A 22,080-nucleotide genomic window follows, 5' to 3' on the forward strand; every position below is an offset into this window, starting at 1 on the left:
ACTAATGTACCAATTCCTTAATGTATTTTAAATCAAGATTATATTCGATGCTATATTTATGTAATATAGGCTTAAAATGTATTGAAGTATGATTATGATTTGGTTAATGTTTGCAGTTTATGAATCTGTATTGTGAACTATGCTGAAAATTGAATGCTTAAATGAAAATAACATGTTGAATTATAAGTCTTCAAATGTATTTAATTACCATTGCCATTTGATTAATGTTTGTAGTTTATTTATTTATTTTATAATTGAAACTTAGATTCTCTAATGTATACAGTGAATTTTGCTAATAATTGAATCTTGTTTACAAGTGCTTACTCACTTTATTATTAAATTTATTTATATAAAAATTGATGTTATATTTATATATTATAGTCTTCAAATGTATTTAATTACCATTACAATTTAGTTAATGTTATTTATTTTAACTATTTAACACTTGAAACTTAGATTTTGGAATGTGTATTGTGAACTATGTTAATAATTAGATGCTTGAATGAATGCTGAAAAGAAGATAAAATCTTTTTCTGGGATGATTTCTTAAAACACAAGAGTCATGAAAATAATATTTTTGAAATTAATTGGTTATCTACTCCATGATTATTAATTTCATTTATACTTATGCTATACTTCTATATTATATTTTTTAAATGTATTACTCTCCCTTATTCAAAATATTTAAAGTTGTCTTAGAGACTAAATGAACTCTCTTATAGTTTTTAGTTATTCAAGTTGTGTTGTTTATTCTTTTTTTCTCTTCCTCCAAACCACGTTCGAGAGTACCTCTCCATCTCTAAATATTTCAAAAAACACGATTTTACTATAATTAAAAGCAATTAAAATGTTATTAATTTTTAATAAAAAGTGATATTTGACCAGACTTTTTTAACAACTTCTTCTTTCTCTATAAAAACTGTTGTTTTTCTTTTCAATCTCAATTTCTCTCTTTTTTACTTTTTTTATATCTCCAAATACAGTTTTGGTTCTTCTCCACGTCCAAGTTCGCTTTCTTAAATTTTATGTCATTTAATACACATATATTTATTTTAATTAATTGATAATTTATATTTTTATTAAATTCTTTTGTTTTAATTTTTTTTGTTTTCTAGTTTTTTCATTTTTATTTTAATTACATTGATTTATAGTTTTTTAATTTTTTATAATTTTGAGATATTTTGTTACTTTTTTATTGAAATGTTATGATTTTATAATTATATAAAATTAAATTTATTTTGAATTAAAATTAATTGTTTCTAATTATTTAATATTTATTTAAAATTTTATAATTTTATAGAATTTAATGTTTGATTTGTTTAATATTTAATATTTATTTAAAACTACCAAAAAAAATCATTTAAAATTTTCATATCAATTTTACATACCAATTTCATTTTAATAAATTAAAAAAGTCATATAATTTATTTTATAACATTTTTAAGAAAATGAAAAACTACTAGAATAAATTAAACATTTATAATTAAATTTTAAAATCAATAAAATAATGTAATAAACTTAAAAAAGAAAACACCAAAATAGTTTTTTACATCATTCAAAAAAACAAATAAAAAACTAATACAAATTCAATAATTATAATTAAATTATAAATTCATCAACTAATATAATAATTTATACATTTATAAATAATTTAATAAACTTAAAACTACATAAAAAATTATTTCAAATTTTCATGTGAATTTTAAATACCATTTTTTTAAAAAAAAAGTCATACCATTTATTTTATACAAAAATTTTAACAAAATAAAAAACTAATAGAATAAATTAAACATTTATAATAAAATTAAAAAATCATAAACTAATACAATAAATACAACATTTATAAACAATCTAAAAAACTTAAAAATAAATTAAATAATTATAAAAGTGCATTTTTTATCATAAAAAATAAACATTTAAAATACATTTTTTATATTAACAAAATTAAATAATTATAAAAATTAAATTAACATAAATGATGGTTTCATTTCATTTATTATAAATCTAACTCTTTTATTGTTACGCATTTTCAGCAAAACCACAAATCAAAATAAAAAAATAAAAATTTATGCTATTTATGAATGTTACTGATAAATGAATAATAAACATAATTAATGTTACTGTAAGAATATCAATTGCCATCATACAAAGAAAAAACAAGTGGATTATGCATACAAAAAGCAAAGTTAATTAACACAGGCGCAGATTTCATTCTATGCGAAATGAAAAAAAATGAAAGAGAACATAGGATCTCAACATCTGATGTCTCTTTATCGGATTTTGACATTCGAAAATTATAATACTAGATGTCAATATATGATCTGTTTTTATGTTTATATTCCATATTTTGATTTTTCAAATTTACAGATTTGATTTATATTTTTGAAATTTTACTTCTTTCGAACGTGAACATCCGATTTAAAACATTTGGGCATTCAAGCTCCCATCGCCTCCAATTATCTCGAACCTCTATGTCCAAACTATCTCCAACACCTTCAAACTGCCAAACTATCTCAAACGATTTCAATACTCAAGAAATGGTCTAACAATTTCTCAAAACTCAACGAAAGAACGAGGAAAACATTCAACAGGAGAACCCTAAAAGAAATGGAGTGCAAACACTCGTGAGGGATGAAATGAGATATAAGTCTTTGAAACATTATATTCAACTTTTGAAGACTTCATTTAATAGCACATGAAAATTCTCAACAAATCAATTTTAATGCATAATCACCTCTGTTAGAGGATATTTATGAAAATTTGGGATGTAGACGAAAGAGTTGGAGGTGCAAGGTGAAACACCTTAGAAAGTGAATATTTAGAATTAGTTCAAACCTGATTATAATAACTTAAGTGTTAGTCCAACATTTTACTATTGAAACTTAGATTTTCGAAAAGAATTACATTTAATGCTTGAAAATCTTGTTTGCCAGTTTATTTCTTAAAACATGAGTCAAGAAAACAACGTATTGAATTACAAGTGGTTACTCACTCCATCATTATTAATTTCATTTATACAAAAATTGATGCTATATTTATATGTTATGGTTTAATTATTATTAGCATTTGGTTAATGTTTGTAGTTTATTTATTTATTTTAATTATTTTAAAGTAAAACTTAGATTCTTGAACATGTATCGTGAACTACGCTGATAATGGAATGCTTGAATGGACGCTGAAAAGAAGGCAAAATCTTGTTTCTTGGTTGATTTCTTAAAGCATAGGAGAGTCATGAAAATAACATGTGGTTACTCACTCAATCATTATTAATTTCATTTATACAAAAATTATGCTATATTTATATATTATAGTCTTCAAATGTATTTAATTATCATTACGATATGGTTAATGTTTTGAGGTTTATTTAATTATTTTACAATTGAAACTTAGACTCTCAGATGTGTATCCTGAACTATGCTGATAATTGAATGCTTAAATGAAAACTGAAAAAAAAAGGCACAATCTTGTTCCTTGATTGATTTCTTAGAACACACGAGTTAAGAAATTAACATGTCGAATTACAAGTGGTTACTCACTTCACCATTATTGATTTCATTTATACAAAAATTGATGCTACATTTATATATTATAGTCTCAAATCTATTATAGTCTTCATATGTATTTAATTACCATTACCATTTGATTAATGTTTACCGTTTATTTATTATTTTAATTATTTTACAATTAAAACTTAGATTTTCGAATGTGTATACTGAACTACGTTTATATTGAATGTTTGAATGGATACTGAAAAGAAGACAATTTTGTTCTCTTGTTGATTTCTTAAAACAAAGAAGCACGAAAATAGCATATTCGTTATTAATTTGATTTGTACAAAAAAGATATTATTGACATCGGTATTCCAAAGCAACTTAGCATAACAGGGAGAGATCAGGTCCTGAAATTTTGAGTGAGCTTCTCAACTCTTTCTATACAATCACCCGCAACTCGCTTTGCCCCATTTTTTATAGTAAAACCAAACTCAGCGGTGCCTTGGTGCACCTCATGAACTGACTTGCCTGCCTTTGCGATAAGAGTTTCTCTCAATTCTTCAGCTTGTTTTCCAGATTTGCTTGTCCACTCTTTCAATCTTGATACGAATTGAGAAATTATGAGGATAATCTCGTCAATCATATCTCGAGCTCTTCTTCCCACATCTGCTGCCATTTTCTTTAGCTTCTGCAGTAAGTTTTCACCCCGGTCAACCGTATCTTGAATCGATAACTGCTCCTCAAGATTCAGCACTGGAACTCCAGTAGAGTCCTCAAGGAAGTTATCATCCACTGCTTTGATTCCATTCCTCTCCCAACGATCTCTAGCCCTCTCCAAGGCCACTGCATATGCACTTACTCGTTTTGCCTCATCCTCTGCCCATGCCCTGACACCACACACTTCGCTTGTAATATAACACAACTATATGGCAGGTCTCAAGATAAAATTATTGCTTCTCAACTTTTAGTCACTGAAATTTATATTTCATTAAACAATTTTTGAGGTAATACAGTTCACTCAGTCAAAGTAAAAAAGAAAAAAACTAAAGAATTCAAATACAACGTGTCAGGAATAAAACGTAGAAATCTCAAAACAGTTATAGAAACAAGATAATATTTTGACCAGAAGAAAACATCAAACCAAGAAACACAAAGGGATCAACCAATGGATATACCTGGAATTATGGATGTCAATATCAAATGTCTAATTTAAATATGAATCTAGACTACCAATAGTCAAACTTGAAAACAATATTTGCCAGTTTCCACAATTATTTTATGTTATAACCATAACTTAAAGATGATCAAACCAATTTAGTTGCTTCATGAATTTTCATAATTTTACCTTGCCATTGACAAAGCGTTCCGTTCAACCTCTAGCTCATACTGCACTCGCTTAATTTCCTTCTCTTCATTTTCTGCCAGCTCCCGAAGCTTACTAATCCTCTCTTTTTCATGAGCTATTTCAACCTTGTCACACATAAGGTTTTGTAGATGATCTTCCGTCTCAAGCCTTAACCTAGAAAAAATAACCCTTTCTGAATCAATAGCAGCTCGTTCCTTTATGAAGGAAATTCTGTCTTCTTCTCTCTCAGCCCTCAACCTTTCCAACTCGCATGTTGCCTCTCTGGTCAATCTTTCAACAACATTGATCTTTTCCCTCTCTATGGAAAGCTTCTGTTCAAAACTTGCATTGATATCCTTCTCAACTTGAGCTACTAAAACACTATGAGAAGCAACAGCGTTATCGGCCAAAGATTCTGCCTCAACGCGTGCAAGCTCTCTATTAACTATGTCAAAAGCATCTCCAGCAGCAAGAGCTACAGCTGCTTGGGCCTTTGTCACAGGTTTATGTGGCTGGAACAATCGTGTATAACCTAACCACCACCACCACCACACACACACCAAATCAAATAAGAAGAAAAAGTTAAAATCAAAAGCAAATAAGACATGTAAGACAAATGAAAAATTTTCAAATGCTTCAAAAGAGAATATGACTTACCAAATGCAAGAGCTGTTATTCCATGCTCCCCAGCAGATACATCAGCAACAAGTGCAGGGAATGCATCAGAGTGTACCTTACCAGCATCTATAAAACCAGAAAGCTGGTACAGCATCTGCCCATGCAAGATTATATTTGAAGCAAACAATTGATTAGGTTGCAGTCCAACTGCAACTAGAAAAACAAGAATAACATAAGCACAACAGAACAACGTTGAGAAACCTTTCCATCTGCTTCTGGAAGCTGTCTTTTCTCTAGGACCGTTTTCCAACAAACAAGATCTTGACGTGATAAAGGGCTGCGAGAAATGCATACAGGAGAGAAGGGAATCACAATCACAACCAATGCTATACAAAGTTACAAGATTAAAAGAAAAAAAGGAAACCATGTAAAATTGTGAATAATTGAAAAAGATAGGTGAACTCCAATAATGATGAATATTAACTATGTGGCCCAGTAAAATGAAGGTAACCACAGAATAGATATCAAATACCAAATTTAGTAAAGCATACCTTTCAGGAGAGAAGTAAAATGGGCCATCGTGTTCATCTGTAACCAACTGTCCATTACATCTTGAAAGCCTGCTTTCAATAAGTCCAGCTTCTGCCAAGCCTGAAGTGTCCATATTCATTAGACGTGATAAGCTAGGAAAAAGTCATACATACTGACAAGCTGTTGTATTAAAACACAACATTCAAAGATCCTACTCTGACCTTGAATGGAAGAAAAATCTGGGTCCTCAGAGGTGATATCATCAAATGCAAGCTCAGTAACATTTTCCATGTACATGGCAGGAAATACCTTTGAGATTGTTTTCCTGAAAAAACAATCAGAAAAGCACACATACAGCCACATATTACAATAATACAAATATCTTGTTTGAATATTGTTATTTCACATAACAGTGATTGGAAGAAGAAATAAATAACTACCTTGATAGAGCACTGCTAGCAGACACTAACCATCGAGCATACTCACGGCGTGTGCATAAATCACTGGGTTCAACATCAGACTCAATAATCTGATTATGCAGCAAAATTTTCAGTGAATATACAAATTTTTAAATAATTATCAGACCCATTGGAATATTTTACTCTAACAAAATCCAAACTATATCTAAAATGTGTTAGTGAAAAATCTATCAAGTCCATCTTTCCCAAGTTCTTAAATATGTAGTCCTTATGCTTCACAAAAATAATGTTTGACCTACTATCCGTTTAAAAATGCAAATAAGAACAAAGACATACCTTCAGAGCTTGCAAAGCAGCTAATGCTTGTCCCTGGCCTTGGTCAACAACTGCAGGAACTAAAACCTTTCCAGGAAACACCTCTACAGCCGCAGAAACTACTGATGGAGCAGGAATACCGGGAGCAGAGTAAAAGGCTCCAGAATTTGAAGATTCAGATCTAGATTTATTAACCTCATTATCATCATTTTTTACCTGTCCATCTAGAAATGTATTAGTTGATGAGACAAATGATTTTGCCAACAGGTCATCTTCTGAAAAGTTCTGCTCCTCAAAGGATGACTTGTCTGAAACCTGCGGCATGTTGTTCAGATCAAGATTTCCTTTGGTTGAAAGTGATGGATCATCCTCTTCAAGAAAAACCTCAGGATCTGAAGTTGTCTTATTTGACTGAGTACTGACATCAATATTGACTGGTACACTTTCATCATCAGCTACAAAACTTAAAGTATTAAAAATAGCAGAACTTCTTTTGCCACTTGAAACGATAATTTCATCCTGCTGCTCACATATAACAGGTAGGGGCTCAGCATCAATGTTGGACATGTTTCTTGGTTCAATGAAGGATGGGTTCTCCTTAAGCTCAGTAGTAGGGTTATCTGTATCTACAGTAGAGCTGCTATCAAAATCTTTAAATCTATAACTATCCAAAGAATCAATAGGAGTTTCAGGTTCAGGATCATTAAGTGCCACTGTACCCTCCCTGGGAACAACATACCTATCATCAACAACTGACCCATGCTGTAGTTCTTCTTGAACGGATATGTATATGATGGCATCAGCATTATCATCTATGTTATGAATATCACGAACCAACTGGGATTCTATGTCAGAATCATTAACAATTCTATGGCAATTTGGAATCTTATCAGACTCAGGAGATAAACAACCCCGGGATATGTCTATCTGACCTTCTACATTAATATCTCCTTGCTCCACCCTGTTGTCAGCGTTTACATTTTCTGTTTTGTCATTACAATCATCAGAAGATAAAAGCACTCCCTGATGTGTAGTCAGGGGCTTCACTTGTCCTGCACGCAGTCAAGCATGCATAAGTTAAATTGCTTCACTCAAAAGCAGATAACTTGCCCCACAAGACGACTTGATGGTTAATGCATGGCAAAAGCAGAAGCAAAAAAAGTTGCTTACTGGCACCGTTTCGCCTGCTTACAAGGAAGGCAGCAAAAGCAATCCCTGAAAGAAGAAAGATTCCAGCCACACCCACTCCCACAACTCCTGAAAACAAACTACTTAAAAAGTGTCAAGTAAGGAGAAATACTAACAGCAACAAAAATAATGTGAATATCTTTTCCGATAATCCTCTACAATTGCATGTGAAACCGTAAACCTCACAGACTATCTGTACCATATCAATACAGAGGCTTTATTTGGAAACATATTTCATCAAGCATGGTCAAAAGAATCAAGGATAAACAGTCAATTTAGTATATAAACTATTGACATATTTCTTATTATTTTAGTCCAACAACTTTAACTATGTTAGTTTTGTTTGATATCTGGTAATGGTTAATGATCTTTAGTAATATCTGGTAATGGTTAATGATCTTTAGTAATAATCACATATATTTATTAGAAAAGAAATAAAGTTAATAACCAATTGAATTTATCTTTATTTTGTAAACTTAAAATTCTTAATGATTCTTTCAAAATTAATCAATATTAAACTTAATCAATACAAGTAACAATTACTAAAAACCAAATTTGTGAAACAAAATCAACTAAACTCAATTTTTTTGGAATAAAAAATATTTACCCAAACAGTAATGCTACAATATGTCATCACCCAAAAATCAAATAAGAAAGAATAATAAACTTATATATAAATTAGTTTATAAAAACTCCCTTGTTTATCTTCTCTGAATGACGATTTTAACTTATAGGACAAACTCAATTCGCTTTAGCCTTTTATTTCTTTCTCCTGATTATTTGTGTTCATTGACAACTTTATCCAAACATTGTCTAAAGTACAAGAAGCAAACCAAGAAATGCAAATGAATGGAAAACGAATCCCACAACGAGATATAACGCAACCAAACATTTCATACATCAACAATTTTTGAAAATTTAAATAATTACCACGGCCTATAACTACTCGCTCATTGATAAAACTAAAAAACGGGACAATCAGTTTTATAATCAATAGCGTTCTCTTAGAATAATTGACCTAAATCCAAAAGAGAGAATAATATATCTGGAAGTTAAGACAATTTCCTCACCTCCATATGATTCGTTCTTCTTAAACTCCGAAACGGAACGGTTATCCGACCCGGACCGAATAGGAACAGAACCCGACCCGTTTTCGTGATTTGCAATGCAGAGAAGGCGAACGCGACGACGATCGAAGTTGGTGAAGCGCGTGTGGAAAAGAATTGGGTTTATTTTCGTGGAATTGAAAGGAGTGAAAGCTAATCGAATTTGAAGAGAATTTGGAGTAGTGATCGATGCCATCTAAGAATTCAATCACCTCTGAACTGCACGCACTCACACCAAAAATATCAACCCAAACACACCAAGATCAAGAATCAGTTAAAATGGCATTCCCACACTCTCAAGAGTCACTCACTGAATCCACTACTTTTTGCTCATTGCATGTAATTTATAGGTTGGTTTGTGTAATAAAATAGGTTTTGCATTAGTTGGTTTAAGTTTCGTGTATCATTATGTTAGAAAACTGTGCATTAATAAAAATAATACTTCGTTAAGATTCATAAACAGCGAACAGATTCTAATTTCTGCATAATTATTATACTCTAAAAAATTTAACATAAATTTAATGTACGATGCAATTTCAAAAATTGCATTTATCAACAATAGTACTTCTAGAAATATTGCATTTGATGAATTTTAAATAAATTATTATACTCTAATTTTAGTATTTCTTTTTATGGAAATTGTTAACTTGATTATAGGTCCATACCTGAAATAGAATTGATCCTCCTACGATTGTGAGAGAAAAATATGTATTTTTCTTAAAAATAATTATAATACGATTCTTGAAAAACTTTATAGGCTTGTATGGCTACACTTTTTGGAATATGATACTAATCATTTTTCAGCATACAAAGCGATTCTGTTAAGTTCTTTCCAAAAAGTGATGTAACCTTTGTCCACATGTCACCATCCAATTGTGCACCCAACCCTTGTTTGTCACGCTGGGATTGGTTTTATAAACTTTTGTTTAAACCATTTTCATGATAATGAATTAAATTTGATCTATAGTTAATTAGTAATTAAATTCTGTTTAAAATGTTTTCATGAAATTTATAAATCTAATGTTTCAATTATACAAAACTAACAATATTTTTTTTAACTAAAAACAATTATTGAATTGGAAATTTTAAACAATCAAACTGTGAAGAAATGTAATGGCATAAAATAATCCATTGATGTTATTTTTTATATATACAGTCGTAAATTACTCATCATTGATTTTAATTAATAGGTTTTATCATGTAGAATATTTCTATTTCTGGAAGGTTTTCTCAATTAGGTCCTCATATTGAAAATGTAAAATCTCTCAATTAGGTCTTTGAATGTGAAAACTTGAATTAATTTAGGGCTTGCTGTTATCTTGGGTGGACGAGATTAAAAAATGTTGTATGTGACAAGGTGACATTAGAAGGTCTTATTGACGTGGGTGATCTGAGTTGAATTTGTTTTATTTAGAAATTAAATTTTATTGAAATAAAATGATTGCGTTTTCAATTATTAATTGTATTTTATTTAATTGTTGTGTTTTCAATCATTTTATTTCAATAAAATTTAATTTCTAAATAAAACAAATCTAACTCTGATCACCATAATCTGCCATGTCAGTAAAACCTTTTAATGTCATCATGTCACACACAACATTTTTTAACGCCATTCACCCAACACAACGACAAACTCTAAGTTGATCCATTTTTTCACATTCAAAGACCTAATTGAGAGATTTTACATGATCTAATTGAGAAAACCCTGCAAAAATAGGATTATTCTACGTTATTAAACCTAATTAATACTACCATCTTTTATGAGAAAATATAAAGTTAGATCATGTCTGCTTTTTACTAATATATTAAAATTGTATATAATGTAAAAGAGATCATTATTACTGTTTTATTTTTTTTGTATATAATGTAAAAGAGATCATTATTACATATATTTTTTTGTATTGTAAATATAAATATATCACTTAATTAAATAATGTATTAAAAAAACTCTAATTATATTTAATTCGAAATATAATTTGATTAGCTTAATTATATTAATATTTTCAATTTGTTACATGAAACTAAACGTGATAATAAGAACGAAAAAACAGTTAAAAAATGTCAAGGATTTAAAATGATCAAACAGGGGTAAAAAAACCTACGGATTAATATTTACATGAAGTACAAATATATTTAAATTTTAAAATACATAATATATTGTTAAATGAAATGGTAATTATTGTGGAGATCAGAAAAAAAGAAGAAGCTTAAACTGGTTTAAGTTATCAAGATAAGTTGGTCTGCTAAATACATTCATTGATTAAGTGATACATATAACGTAATCAAACCAGATATTAGTGAATTTGAATAACTTGTTAAACAGTTTAATAAGCTGGTGAGATAAAGTTATTTACCAGATAGCTCTTCTAGTTTAGTTAAATTGGTTTATAAACTATTTACACAAATTATCAGAGGAAATAACTTGTTGAATCATATCTTCCTCTCTTTAATTCTTAGACAACAAATATTCAACTCCTTTTATCTGAATGATAACCAAAAACTATTTTGTTTCCGTGTTTTTATCCTAAAAACGAGAAAGGACCTACATAATTAGAGTACAAACTAAACCTATGTACACACACTTCTCACTCTCCCGAGCTCTCACATGAGCTTCCAAGATTGGACGTTATGTCATGCACCAAAACCCTGATTATGTTGCTTCCTGGTGATCTTGACACATCCATGCACTCCTGCAGGTCTGCATCACAGGCTATCAAAACCCATTCATGATCATCATCAAGGTACTTGATATCAAACGTACCCACCTCAAGTTTCAATCTTTTGGCAACTTCTTCTTTCAGTTCCACAATGCCACATGTCAATGAGACCCGGAATCTTATGATATCTTCTCTGTATGTTGCCTTGATAGTCACAGTCTTCATTTCTTTCGTTGCTGCAAAAGGTGTCACTGCTTTATTAGGAGTACCCATGCTTTGCTTGGGAGACAAATCTAAGGCTGGAGGATTAGTCCCACAAGCTTCAGGAACAAGGTCCTCCAAAATGGCCTCAGCTACTGAAGGACACAAATTTCTTAAGTCTTTAGAACTACCAGCATCCTCTATTAGCATCCCTCCAAATGGCTCTTGAAGTTCTGCAGCCACAAATTCTGGCATACAGAAAGGAGTGGCCTGGTTCGGTGTATTAGTGGCTGGCTGCAGTGTTGACTCTGGTGATCTCCTTAGCACTGCACATTGGTCATGGTTGGAAGTAATGAATATATCTTTTACAGGTGAACTTTCATTTGGGATACTGTCATGCCATGAACCGTGAGAAGTAGGGTTTGTGCTATCCTCACTTGAGCCACTTCCAGTTCTAGTCCTTTTCGGTTCTTTCCCAATCTCCTGAGTAGAACCTCCTTTATCATTGGTAACTCTCTCAAGATTATGTATTCTTCCTCCTACCAATTGATCTTCCATTCCTGCTTCTCTGTTTGTTTCTAGTTCTTTGGAGGCATTCAATTCATTCACTTTCATCTGAGGTTCTGATGGTCTAATGCTCATTGAGACTGGCTGGCTGAACTTGTTTGGAGTAGATGGTTCAGGAAGGGAACCAACAGCAATGGGAAGTGGACTTGTGCTGAGAGAATTCAAACCAAATGCTCCTTCAGCACCCTGGACAGATTCAATAACACGCTTCAGCTTGGACAGGGAACGATTAACCTTGTTGATCTTTCGAGATGGCCATCGTGATATCCCATGCTGCCTACAGATGCGCTTCATTGTGGTAGGACAAACTGTACACCAAGAAAAGGCTCGTAGAGATAAAATTCATTGTGCTAAAGTAAAATTTGTATTCATAGACAAATATAAATATTATTCTTAGATAAATGTGTGATTCCTGCTAGATGTATATTGTGAAGATAACAAACAAAACTATTCATTATCGATATGTTTCAGGAGTGTGAACATACCACCAAGGCTCTTTGCAGCATCTTTTAGACTCCCAGCAAAATATCGTTGCAAGACTTCAAGACTGATTGATTTCTCAGTTTTTCCACGCTTCCTCTCTAAGGGTTTCTTTGAGGTTTTAGTCTCTAAAGTAATCATATGATCAATTTTCCCACCTGCTTTATCACTGAGATTCGCTCCATGATTGGTACCATTACAGTACATCAATATGTGTTGCTCTGATGGATCAAGTGAAACTTCCTCCTCCATATATGGTGAAGTATCAGGTCTAGGATGTGATCTAATAGATGGGGCAATTGGAATGGATTCATGCCTCGTGTGAATTCTTTCAATTGTTGCTTCGATAATTTCAATTGAACCATCCTCAAGTTCAACACCAGAAGCAATCTTAAGACTCTGGAAATGCTGTTTCATTGTTGCCAATATGGACGCCAACAAAGTCTTTTGTTCGTGAAAGTCTGTGACCCTAGGAGGCAGAAAAAACTCTAATACATAATCATCAGTTCCTGTATGAGAGCTTCGTAAACATATTGCAAAACAGCTTGTTAATCCAAACATGAGAGCATAATGAACTAAGGGGTAATCAGTCTTGCAGAATTGGGTAATGCTTGAACAGAAGCACATGCTGTGGGACAAAAAAGCCCTCCCAGCAACCCCTTGACTTTGTTGTAAGTGATGCTCAACACAGGCCTCACGGAAACCCCATAAATGGGCATCTATAATATAGAATGCTACGTCAGTTGTAGACATGCAAACTTTCCCCATGCAGCTACCATCAAAACTAGAACAAATTTTCTTCACACCACCACCTTGGGCCAAGACACTCCGATGCTTACAAGGAATCCATGTTTGCGCCAGAGGTAAATTATGAGTTTCACAAACCACTGTCAGTATCTCCAAGATCTCTGATAAAGCATTCTGACGGCCTTCATTACATATCTGGTTTAAAAGCATTGCCAAGTTATATCTGTGGGAACAAAGGGTTAAGATAAAGAACAACAGAAATATAACAGATGTGGATGCATCATGTCTGATGGTTAAATCACCTGAGTGTATGGATGGTCCAAAATTTCCGAACTCCTCAAATTTACTGTCTGCAAGGAAACATACGATCGATGTTGGTATACTATTACATGTAACCATCACATGATATTTGTCAAACATGAGCAAATTATGGGCATAATTAGCCAAGTTAGAAGAAACCCAACCTCAAGGGCTTTGCAGATTTTATCAACCTCGGGAGCATAGTTAATCTTCTGAGAAGTCATTATCAACTCCAGTACACCAACACATGACTGCAATGCAGGTTCAAACACGGGCAGAGCCAAAGATCCACGAACATTGTAATGTTGAGCATGATCTCGGCGTGGATACTCTTTACTGGAATAATACAGAACATTGGGAGTCCATTCTGGTAATTTCTGCTGAAAAACCCGACCAGGGAGTCCCAAACTTCCATCGTTCTCCCCATCCACAGCAAACATGTACATCAGAGAGACCGTTCTATACTGATGCAGCCCATTACTGTGTGGATCAAGAACAAATGGTTGACCTGAAGTTGTAAGCACATACCGATTACCATTCCGCACAGGTGCCCAAACTTGAGCCAGAACATTCAATTCAGTCAACTCTTTGAAGTATCGAAGCGCTTGTGTCATCCTTTCCTTAATTACACAGTATCCGCCCACATTTTCCAGTGGTGGCATAGGCGCAAGTGGTGGCAAAAGCTTCTTGTTGTCATCATTCTCCTCTGGCTTTTCAGCAATTGAATTTGAATCACCTGAAAACAGTTGCTTCGGTTAGAATACTTGCAGATCCCTGAAGAAACAATAAAATTCACGTTTAGCACCAAAGGGCACAGAGATAGTAGGCAATGAAAGCTTAACAGTTACGGTGATAATAACACCTCTGAGCTCAACTTCACAACATATCTACAACCTCCAAACCTCAAATACTCCAAGAATCATATAAAAAAATGTAGCTTACAGTGGCAAAGGTAAAATCCAAGGGAAGCATATTACAGACAAAACTCCGGCCTGAAAACATTAGCTTGCTTGAACAAACTACACTCAAAAGAGTACAACCATGTCAAGCCATGAAATTTCAGCTGGTGCGTTCAGAATAGGTGATAAAAGAAATTCAATTTCAATCCCATAAGTTCCATCCATATATTACCTGTGCCTAATAACCAAGTTCCTCAGCAATAAAAAAGGGCTTCAACCAAAGTAATTGGCTATTAAAATGGTTGTTCTAATAAAATGTATTTTTTTTTTCCAATTCGCATAAACTTCGAGCTAAAAATTGGCAAAACGAAACTCCTAACACCAAAAGAACATACACTACAGAAACTAATTCCACCCCATATTACATTTATAAATCTATAAAATAAAATTCTGGTGCATCTATTCAAGTTACATTCCAAAGGGTGTGAGCAGGTCCAAAAAGAAGGATGCAAATTCCAAAACTGAAGTCCAAAGAAAACCAATCTGAAACCATACAAGGGAAGATCTTGTGGCAATCAGAGAAGGCAGAAGCTGGAAACTTGGCGTCTTCTCCATCAGAGAAAGCCCACAGAGGAGAGTAAGGCTGGTCAGAGTTGGAGGAGAACAGAAAAGGTGACATGGGATTGGAGCCAAAGGACATGTGATCCAAAGGCCATGAAGTTTCTAAGTCAAGATCGAAGTCCATGGTGCAGCCAACTTCCTCTGCGGGCTTTGACCTTGGAACACGGTCTGTATTTTCTTCCTCAGATTCTGACATTTTCTTCTCAGAGTGCTAAAGAGTTTGCGGTGAAGATTGAAACTTTGTGAAGAGAAGTTTAAGGGCAGCGTAGAATAGATGATGACGATGATGATGATGATGATGATGGGTAAACTTCAGGTGAATGCATAGAGTTTGTGATTCCATGTGAAAATTTTTACAACTCCCTTCCACTTGCAAGTTGCGACAAAGTGACAATTAATTATTCAATAAAATGAAATTAAAAGGAGAAAAAAATTCTTGTTGTGGCACCAACTACCAAAAGAAGGGCACTTGCACCTGTCTCTGTCTTTTCTCTTTTTATTCATTTGCAAGGTTTTCAAAGCTTCCATACAGAAAAAATAATAATTTAGTTCTTGACAATTTTTATTATGTTTTCTTTTCGTTGGTTTGCATTATAACTTTCACTGTTGGAAATTTATTAACTGGTCTCCCCATCACATTTTGTTTTGTATTTAAGTTTTGACACGAGAATTCAAAAATATAATTGATATTTTAAATCTTACAGATATTTATATTTTAATAGTATGTTCATTTTTCTTCCATATTAATTACATTTTTTTATTGATTTTCCTCTCTTTACAATAAAGATTGAGAATCTAATAAAAAAATCAAGCGAAGCATATTTTTTTCCAAAATATCTAATGAAACAAGATGGAGAAAAAAGCACGTGGTTTTCACTTTCGTATTTGTTTTGAAATTCCTAAATACAGTCTCAAAATAATATGTGATTATAATTATAAAGTGAACGTAGTCCATATATATATAACATTAATGTTGTTATCATGTCAGTCTGTAAATATCTTCTTAAAAGCGTGAACAAATAATAAAATAGGCCAATTTGAGTTAATTTATGCCAATCCACACAAAAAAAAAAACGATTGGAATTGTTTAAGAAAATGGATTAAAAATGTTTATCCAGCCCTAATACACTATTGGTTGAGGTGGATTAGTCCACTAAAATTACTGGAAATAAATTTATAGACTAATTTGGTGGTGTTGTGTGTTTGTATAAAACAAAAGAAACAATATAATATGTAACATTTGATAATACATGCCGAAGACTCAGTCATATAAAAATTACTATCCTCACCCAAACTTTAATCCTATTATTTAAAAACAATTAATTCTCTGGAATAGAAGAATACAACAATTATTATAATATAAATGGAATTTATATTTTAAGATATATTGGTCTAAATTTTTTTATTGCATTGCTCTTAATAAATATTACTGGTACAATCTAAGAAAATTATATGTTTAGTATGAAAAGGATAAGATTTTTACAATATTTATATATTAGAGTTTTATTTTATTTTTAGTTAAATATGAAAGTTCTAATCAACTTTATCGTCTGAAACATGAAACTAGATATATGAAATAAAATATTGATTTTCTTAAATATTATAATTTATGATATATTTTGGGAATTGAAAGCAAAGGAGAAGTTGTGTACGACTGGTGAGAAAGATATGGAAAGAAAAATGAAAAGTATGTTGTGTGGATAACAGCGTTGGTACTTGTTTGTTTGCGACATGAAAGAAGTTCGATTTTCTTTGTCATTCAGAAGATGGGTGGTGACCATACTCCTCAAAATCTGTCCAATTCAAAACCAAGTTTTCTTTTATATAAAATGAATTATATAAAAGTAAAAAACATAAAAAAAAAATAATATTTTGAGTGGAAAATAACCTTTTATCTTTATTATGAGTTTGTTCACATGTTGATTATTTTCAATATTTATTTAAAAAAAATCTTTATAATAGTATTAGAGTTGTTAGACATCAATTTAAAATTTTAAGTTCAAAGTGATATTTTCATATTTTACATAAATTTGTTCATTATTTATTTATTGGTGTTAAATATTATTTTTTTCAAAAGATCTCACTATCTTCAATCAAATCTAATTAAATGTAATAGAATCATGTGAATTTGTTTTTTTTTAATTAAAAAGTATCTCTTATCTACGAATTATTTTAATATAGGTACATCATCCTTATAGAGTGCTGTTAGTTTTAAAAACTGAAACTTCATATGTGAAAAAGTAAAAAAAGAAAAAAATATTTAAACTGTTTTAAGATTTAACTTTTAAATGATACGAAACTATTTGATGTAATAAAAACAATACTTATTATATTTCAAAATTTGTAAGAAAGTGAAAATAATATTTACGTATCGTATCTAATGATCACTTGTAAGAGAAAAAAAATAGAAAAACATATATTTACAGTATAATTATAAACAATATTTGTATGATATACTATATTAAATTGCTTTTAATAATAAAACTATTATAGTTTCTATCATTTTTATCCTTATATAGATTATGTAGATGTATTGAATAATGTAAAGACTCCATTATTATTATATATAGTTAAACAAGCACACATAACATATTAAACAACTTAGCATGTAACATCCCAAAATATATAGCAATGTATATATGTAGAATGCATCGATTATAATAATAGAAAGCAGTTAAGAGTACACAATAGATAGGATTAAGGAGTACAGTTATCCAAGTCTGGCTGGGAAGTTTTAAAACTTAAGTACAAGTTCATAATTCTCCAAAATACATGATTGAATAAAGATTCAATGGGACCTAAAGAGTGTTTCCAAAATACAGATCATGATAAAATGAAGTCTAGAAGTCTTTCAAAATGAAGAGCTATTTAACATAAGAGCTAGTAGAAATCCTAAGCACTAGGTGCTGGGTCTTCCTCAACTTCCAAAGCTTGCTCCAAAGGTACATCATCACCTACTGCTCACATCCAAAGGATTGGATGATCATCGCAAGGGGGAAAGCAACACATGCAACACATACAAATGCAAGGGTGAGCTAGGTCTCAAACAATCATACAATTCATTTTCAATCAATCTAGCATTTCCCAGAATATCCATACGCACATAAACACCTTAGTCATCATAAACATAAGCATTTATTTCATAAAACTCATCAAGACAAGCATCCTATCATGTTAAGACTCTAGACACGTCCGGACATAGAATGTATGTAGAGCTGGGGCGGGTTGTGCACTTGTGATGGCCTCTACTGCTTTGCAAAGCCATTGCCGAGGGGTTCCACCCGACCATACACAAGGCTAGTCCGTTACCGCGGAATAGACCTTCAGTGATAGCGCCTACCCTAGGACCTCCCACTACTCCCACCACACGCGTCAATCCTCTCTAAGTGAGAATGAAAGACCGTTGGAGTGTTAGGGATAACCCCCCATATGGAAGCCTCTCACATTCATTCAATACACTAACTGATCCCACCGAGAGATCTTAATTTCATATTCAATCCGACCACTTTAAATCACATGATATTCCTCTTGGATCAATAATGTACCTCATAAACCACTTTGATTCAATCAACATAAAATTTCATAGTCATTCAAGTGCATTCTTACTATATTGTCTCATACCAAACCCATACACCCTCATACAACATTAACCATGTCATAAAACAACTCATACATTACATACTTTCACAAAACCATCACTTATCAACACAAAATTCTTTAGGACTTTTAATTACCAATACTTAAGTAATTCAAACAGCTTGGAGACCCTCACCAATGGCTCCGGAAGGGTCAAAAACCCCCAGAACGAACTAAAGAACGTCCAAAACGGACATCCGGAACTCCCAAAACATCAAAAACACCAAAAACACTCCACCTGCGACACATAATTCGCTCAGCGCACCCCCCCTTGTGCGCTGTGCGAATTTCCCAGACAAAAGGACCGCTAAAATTCGCATAGCGCACCCTATTTCGCATGGCGAATTGATTCGCAGCGTACATCACTTCAAACCTCTCGCTATGCACCTCACTCGCTCTTCGAATTAAATAGGCAGTGATCCTAAACCACCACCAGTCGCATAGCGACAGGATTCGCCATGGCGAGTCCAAAAACAGTGAGCATCACCCTCTGGAAATTCGCACAGCGCACTAACTCGCACAGCGAATTTCCAAAACAGTGAGTACCCCTTTTCAGGGTCTCGCTATGCGAGACAACTCGCATAGCGACACTGCATAATCTGCAGTACGTGAATTCTGCATAATCACTCACTTACACTAACCCTTACCATTTCTAGGACTCTTGGTTAATTTCTAAGACCTCTTATTCGATTATTACTGGTAATTCTTCTTGTCTAGATGATCCAAACCCTCCCTAGTATTAATGTAAAGTGATTAAATTCAGTTTTACCATTTAAAGCATCAATCCTTGCCACTTATGAACACATTCTCATCTCAACCATTATCTCAGGACTTACTCAGTTCTCTGACCCCTCACCAGTTCTGTTGACTCAACTAAACTATCCCAACTGCCCAATTAGTCACCGGAGAAGAATCAGATGTCTGAACGCATCAGTCTCACCTTCGCCGCCAACACATATGACTAGTCACAACGTACTGGACCAGGCCAGGGCTGCTCTATGATCAGGGATGTGCCAACTCAGGTTTTTTAATATTCTTCTATCCTACCAACACAATGCTCTCAACAAGTCCCAAATTATTTATCTAAGTCCTCCAAATTGTCCTATTGTGTTTTAGACTCCAATTTCCCCATTTCCCTATCTCACTTCCCTTTACAGTAAGCTAAAACAGTACTACCCATATTGACTATTTCCCAGAGTTCTTACTCCAATTCCAGAAACCCAGTACAGCCAACGTAATGCTCATTCAAGTCAAACAAAGTTCAGCACACTATGGTTACATAACTTCCACACATCCAGTAGATACAAATCAACATGCTCATCACAAAACATAATTAAACAGTACATAGCAGTTCAATTCAACACACCAATTCAGGACTTAACATGCAAATATCTCAAAATAATTTCAAACAAAGAACTAGCTCCCCTTACCTCAAAGTCGAACTACCAAGCTCACAGAGACGCTCCCTCACGGTATTTCACTAACTGAGAACCGAACCAAACCCTACAAACCACCAAGGTGGTGACAGTAACAGCTCTTAGAGCTTGATTTAACAAACCAAAAATTATAAAATAAAACCCCTAGTAACATACAACCAGTAACATTGCATGTTCTAGGTTTGAGAATGGAGACAGAGAAGGGAAAAGTTGACTCACTGGTCCAATCGAAAATGCGATCGGTTCAAAAGGAAGCCTTCGGTGAGATGAACGCCTGAGCACCTTCCATCCCAAGATTGAACGGTTCAAAGAGCTGAAAAATTTAGAGAGAAGGCAGAGAAGAGTTTAGGGCAAAATGTTTTCTTTTTAGAGAGAGAAAGGGAAAGGCAGAAATGGATTTACTCTAGCTTTTGGGGAATGACCCTGGCTAAGTTAAGGTTCCCTTAGTCTGGGCCTGACTGCCTCCAACTAGGGCCCAATGGCCTTATAATTTTCCAGGTCCTCACATAGCATATCAAAATATATATTTACAGTATAATTATAAACAATATTTGTATGATATACTATATTAAATTGCTTTTAATAATAAAACTACTATAGTTTCTATCATTTTTATCCTTATATAGATTATGTAGATGTATTGAATAATATGTAAAGACTCCATTATTATTATATATAGTTAAACAAGCACACATAACATATTAAACAACTTAGCATATCAAAATATATACATATTAGAGTCATTAAATAAGAAATAATGGTTCCTGAAAATTAGGGTTTAGAATTTGTGTTGATTATCTTATTTTAAGGTCGTTTGGTTTATTATAGTTAACTTTATCAACTCTCAATATCGTGGTGTTTTATCTCTATTTTTTAAATTTATTTTTCGTAGTTTTTAATTGGGAAAATTTTCAACAATTAAAAATGTTATAATTTCAATTATTCAACGTATATAAAAATTAATTTTAATAATAGAAGGTTGAACCCTTTTCTGACATGGACACTCACAGATAGAGGCCAAAGGAAAAGCATTGTAAATTTCCCACTTGTGGCTACAGAACCATTTTTCGAATTTACTAGTCCAAAAAAACAGAGACCAAATTAGTGGATGTGGACCAAGAAAATCATAGTAAATACTAGACTTTAAAATATGTATGTAATTAAGGTCGATGTGCAACAAGGATCCAAAAAACACTGATTTTTGTTTGGTGATGGATAATGTTTGCTTGCGAGTTGCCACAGAACAATAAATCGTTATTTGACGTTTTGCCTACTCAAACAAAACAAGAAAAAAATAGATAGAAATAATGAAACCAAAGAAACGAGAGAGGAAAATGATTGAGATATATAATTGAATATATGAATGTCATTCAATATAAATTCCTTTTAATTAATGGATCAACCACTCATTAGCGATATGGACATTTACGTCACGGAGCTCTGCACCCACAAATAACTTATTAATTAATTTACTCATAAACTATGGGTCTGATAGGGTATATTTAAAATGATAAATTATTACA

At 32.5% G+C, this 22,080-nt stretch overlaps 2 protein-coding genes across 4 annotated transcripts; both read right to left on the bottom strand.

Moving 5' to 3' along the window:
- Positions 1–3,745: 3,745 nt before the first annotated feature.
- Positions 3,746–9,355, bottom strand: LOC124837486 (uncharacterized). Its single transcript, XM_047312855.2, has 10 exons — positions 8,978–9,355; positions 7,890–7,976; positions 6,741–7,771; positions 6,426–6,514; positions 6,207–6,310; positions 6,006–6,105; positions 5,716–5,791; positions 5,494–5,608; positions 4,837–5,368; positions 3,746–4,378 (listed from the first exon to the last, which is right to left on the bottom strand). The coding sequence occupies exons 1-10, from the start codon at positions 9,207–9,209 to the stop codon at positions 3,892–3,894; spliced, it is 2,853 nt and encodes a 950-aa protein (XP_047168811.2). The 5' UTR covers positions 9,210–9,355; the 3' UTR covers positions 3,746–3,891.
- Positions 9,356–11,435: 2,080 nt separating this feature from the next.
- Positions 11,436–15,852, bottom strand: LOC124837495 (protein NLP6-like). 3 transcript variants are annotated; one of them, XM_088096574.1, is made up of 6 exons: positions 15,420–15,852; positions 14,130–14,701; positions 13,968–14,015; positions 12,924–13,860; positions 11,779–12,746; positions 11,436–11,711 (listed from the first exon to the last, which is right to left on the bottom strand). In XM_088096574.1, exons 1-6 carry the CDS (start codon positions 15,679–15,681, stop codon positions 11,664–11,666), a joined length of 2,835 nt encoding a protein of 944 aa, XP_087952700.1. In that variant the 5' UTR covers positions 15,682–15,852; the 3' UTR covers positions 11,436–11,663. The 3 variants fall into 3 exon arrangements, with proteins under 3 accessions (XP_087952700.1, XP_087952701.1, XP_047168826.2); XM_088096575.1 differs by having other exon boundaries at positions 11,436–12,746; positions 15,387–15,849; XM_047312870.2 differs by having other exon boundaries at positions 11,436–12,746; positions 15,420–15,848.
- Positions 15,853–22,080: the final 6,228 nt, after the last annotated feature.

Source organism: Vigna umbellata, chromosome 8 (assembly GCF_029865625.1).
Source record: "Vigna umbellata cultivar VRB3 chromosome 8, Vumbellata_1.0, whole genome shotgun sequence".
Taxonomy (NCBI): Eukaryota; Viridiplantae; Streptophyta; class Magnoliopsida; order Fabales; family Fabaceae; genus Vigna; species Vigna umbellata.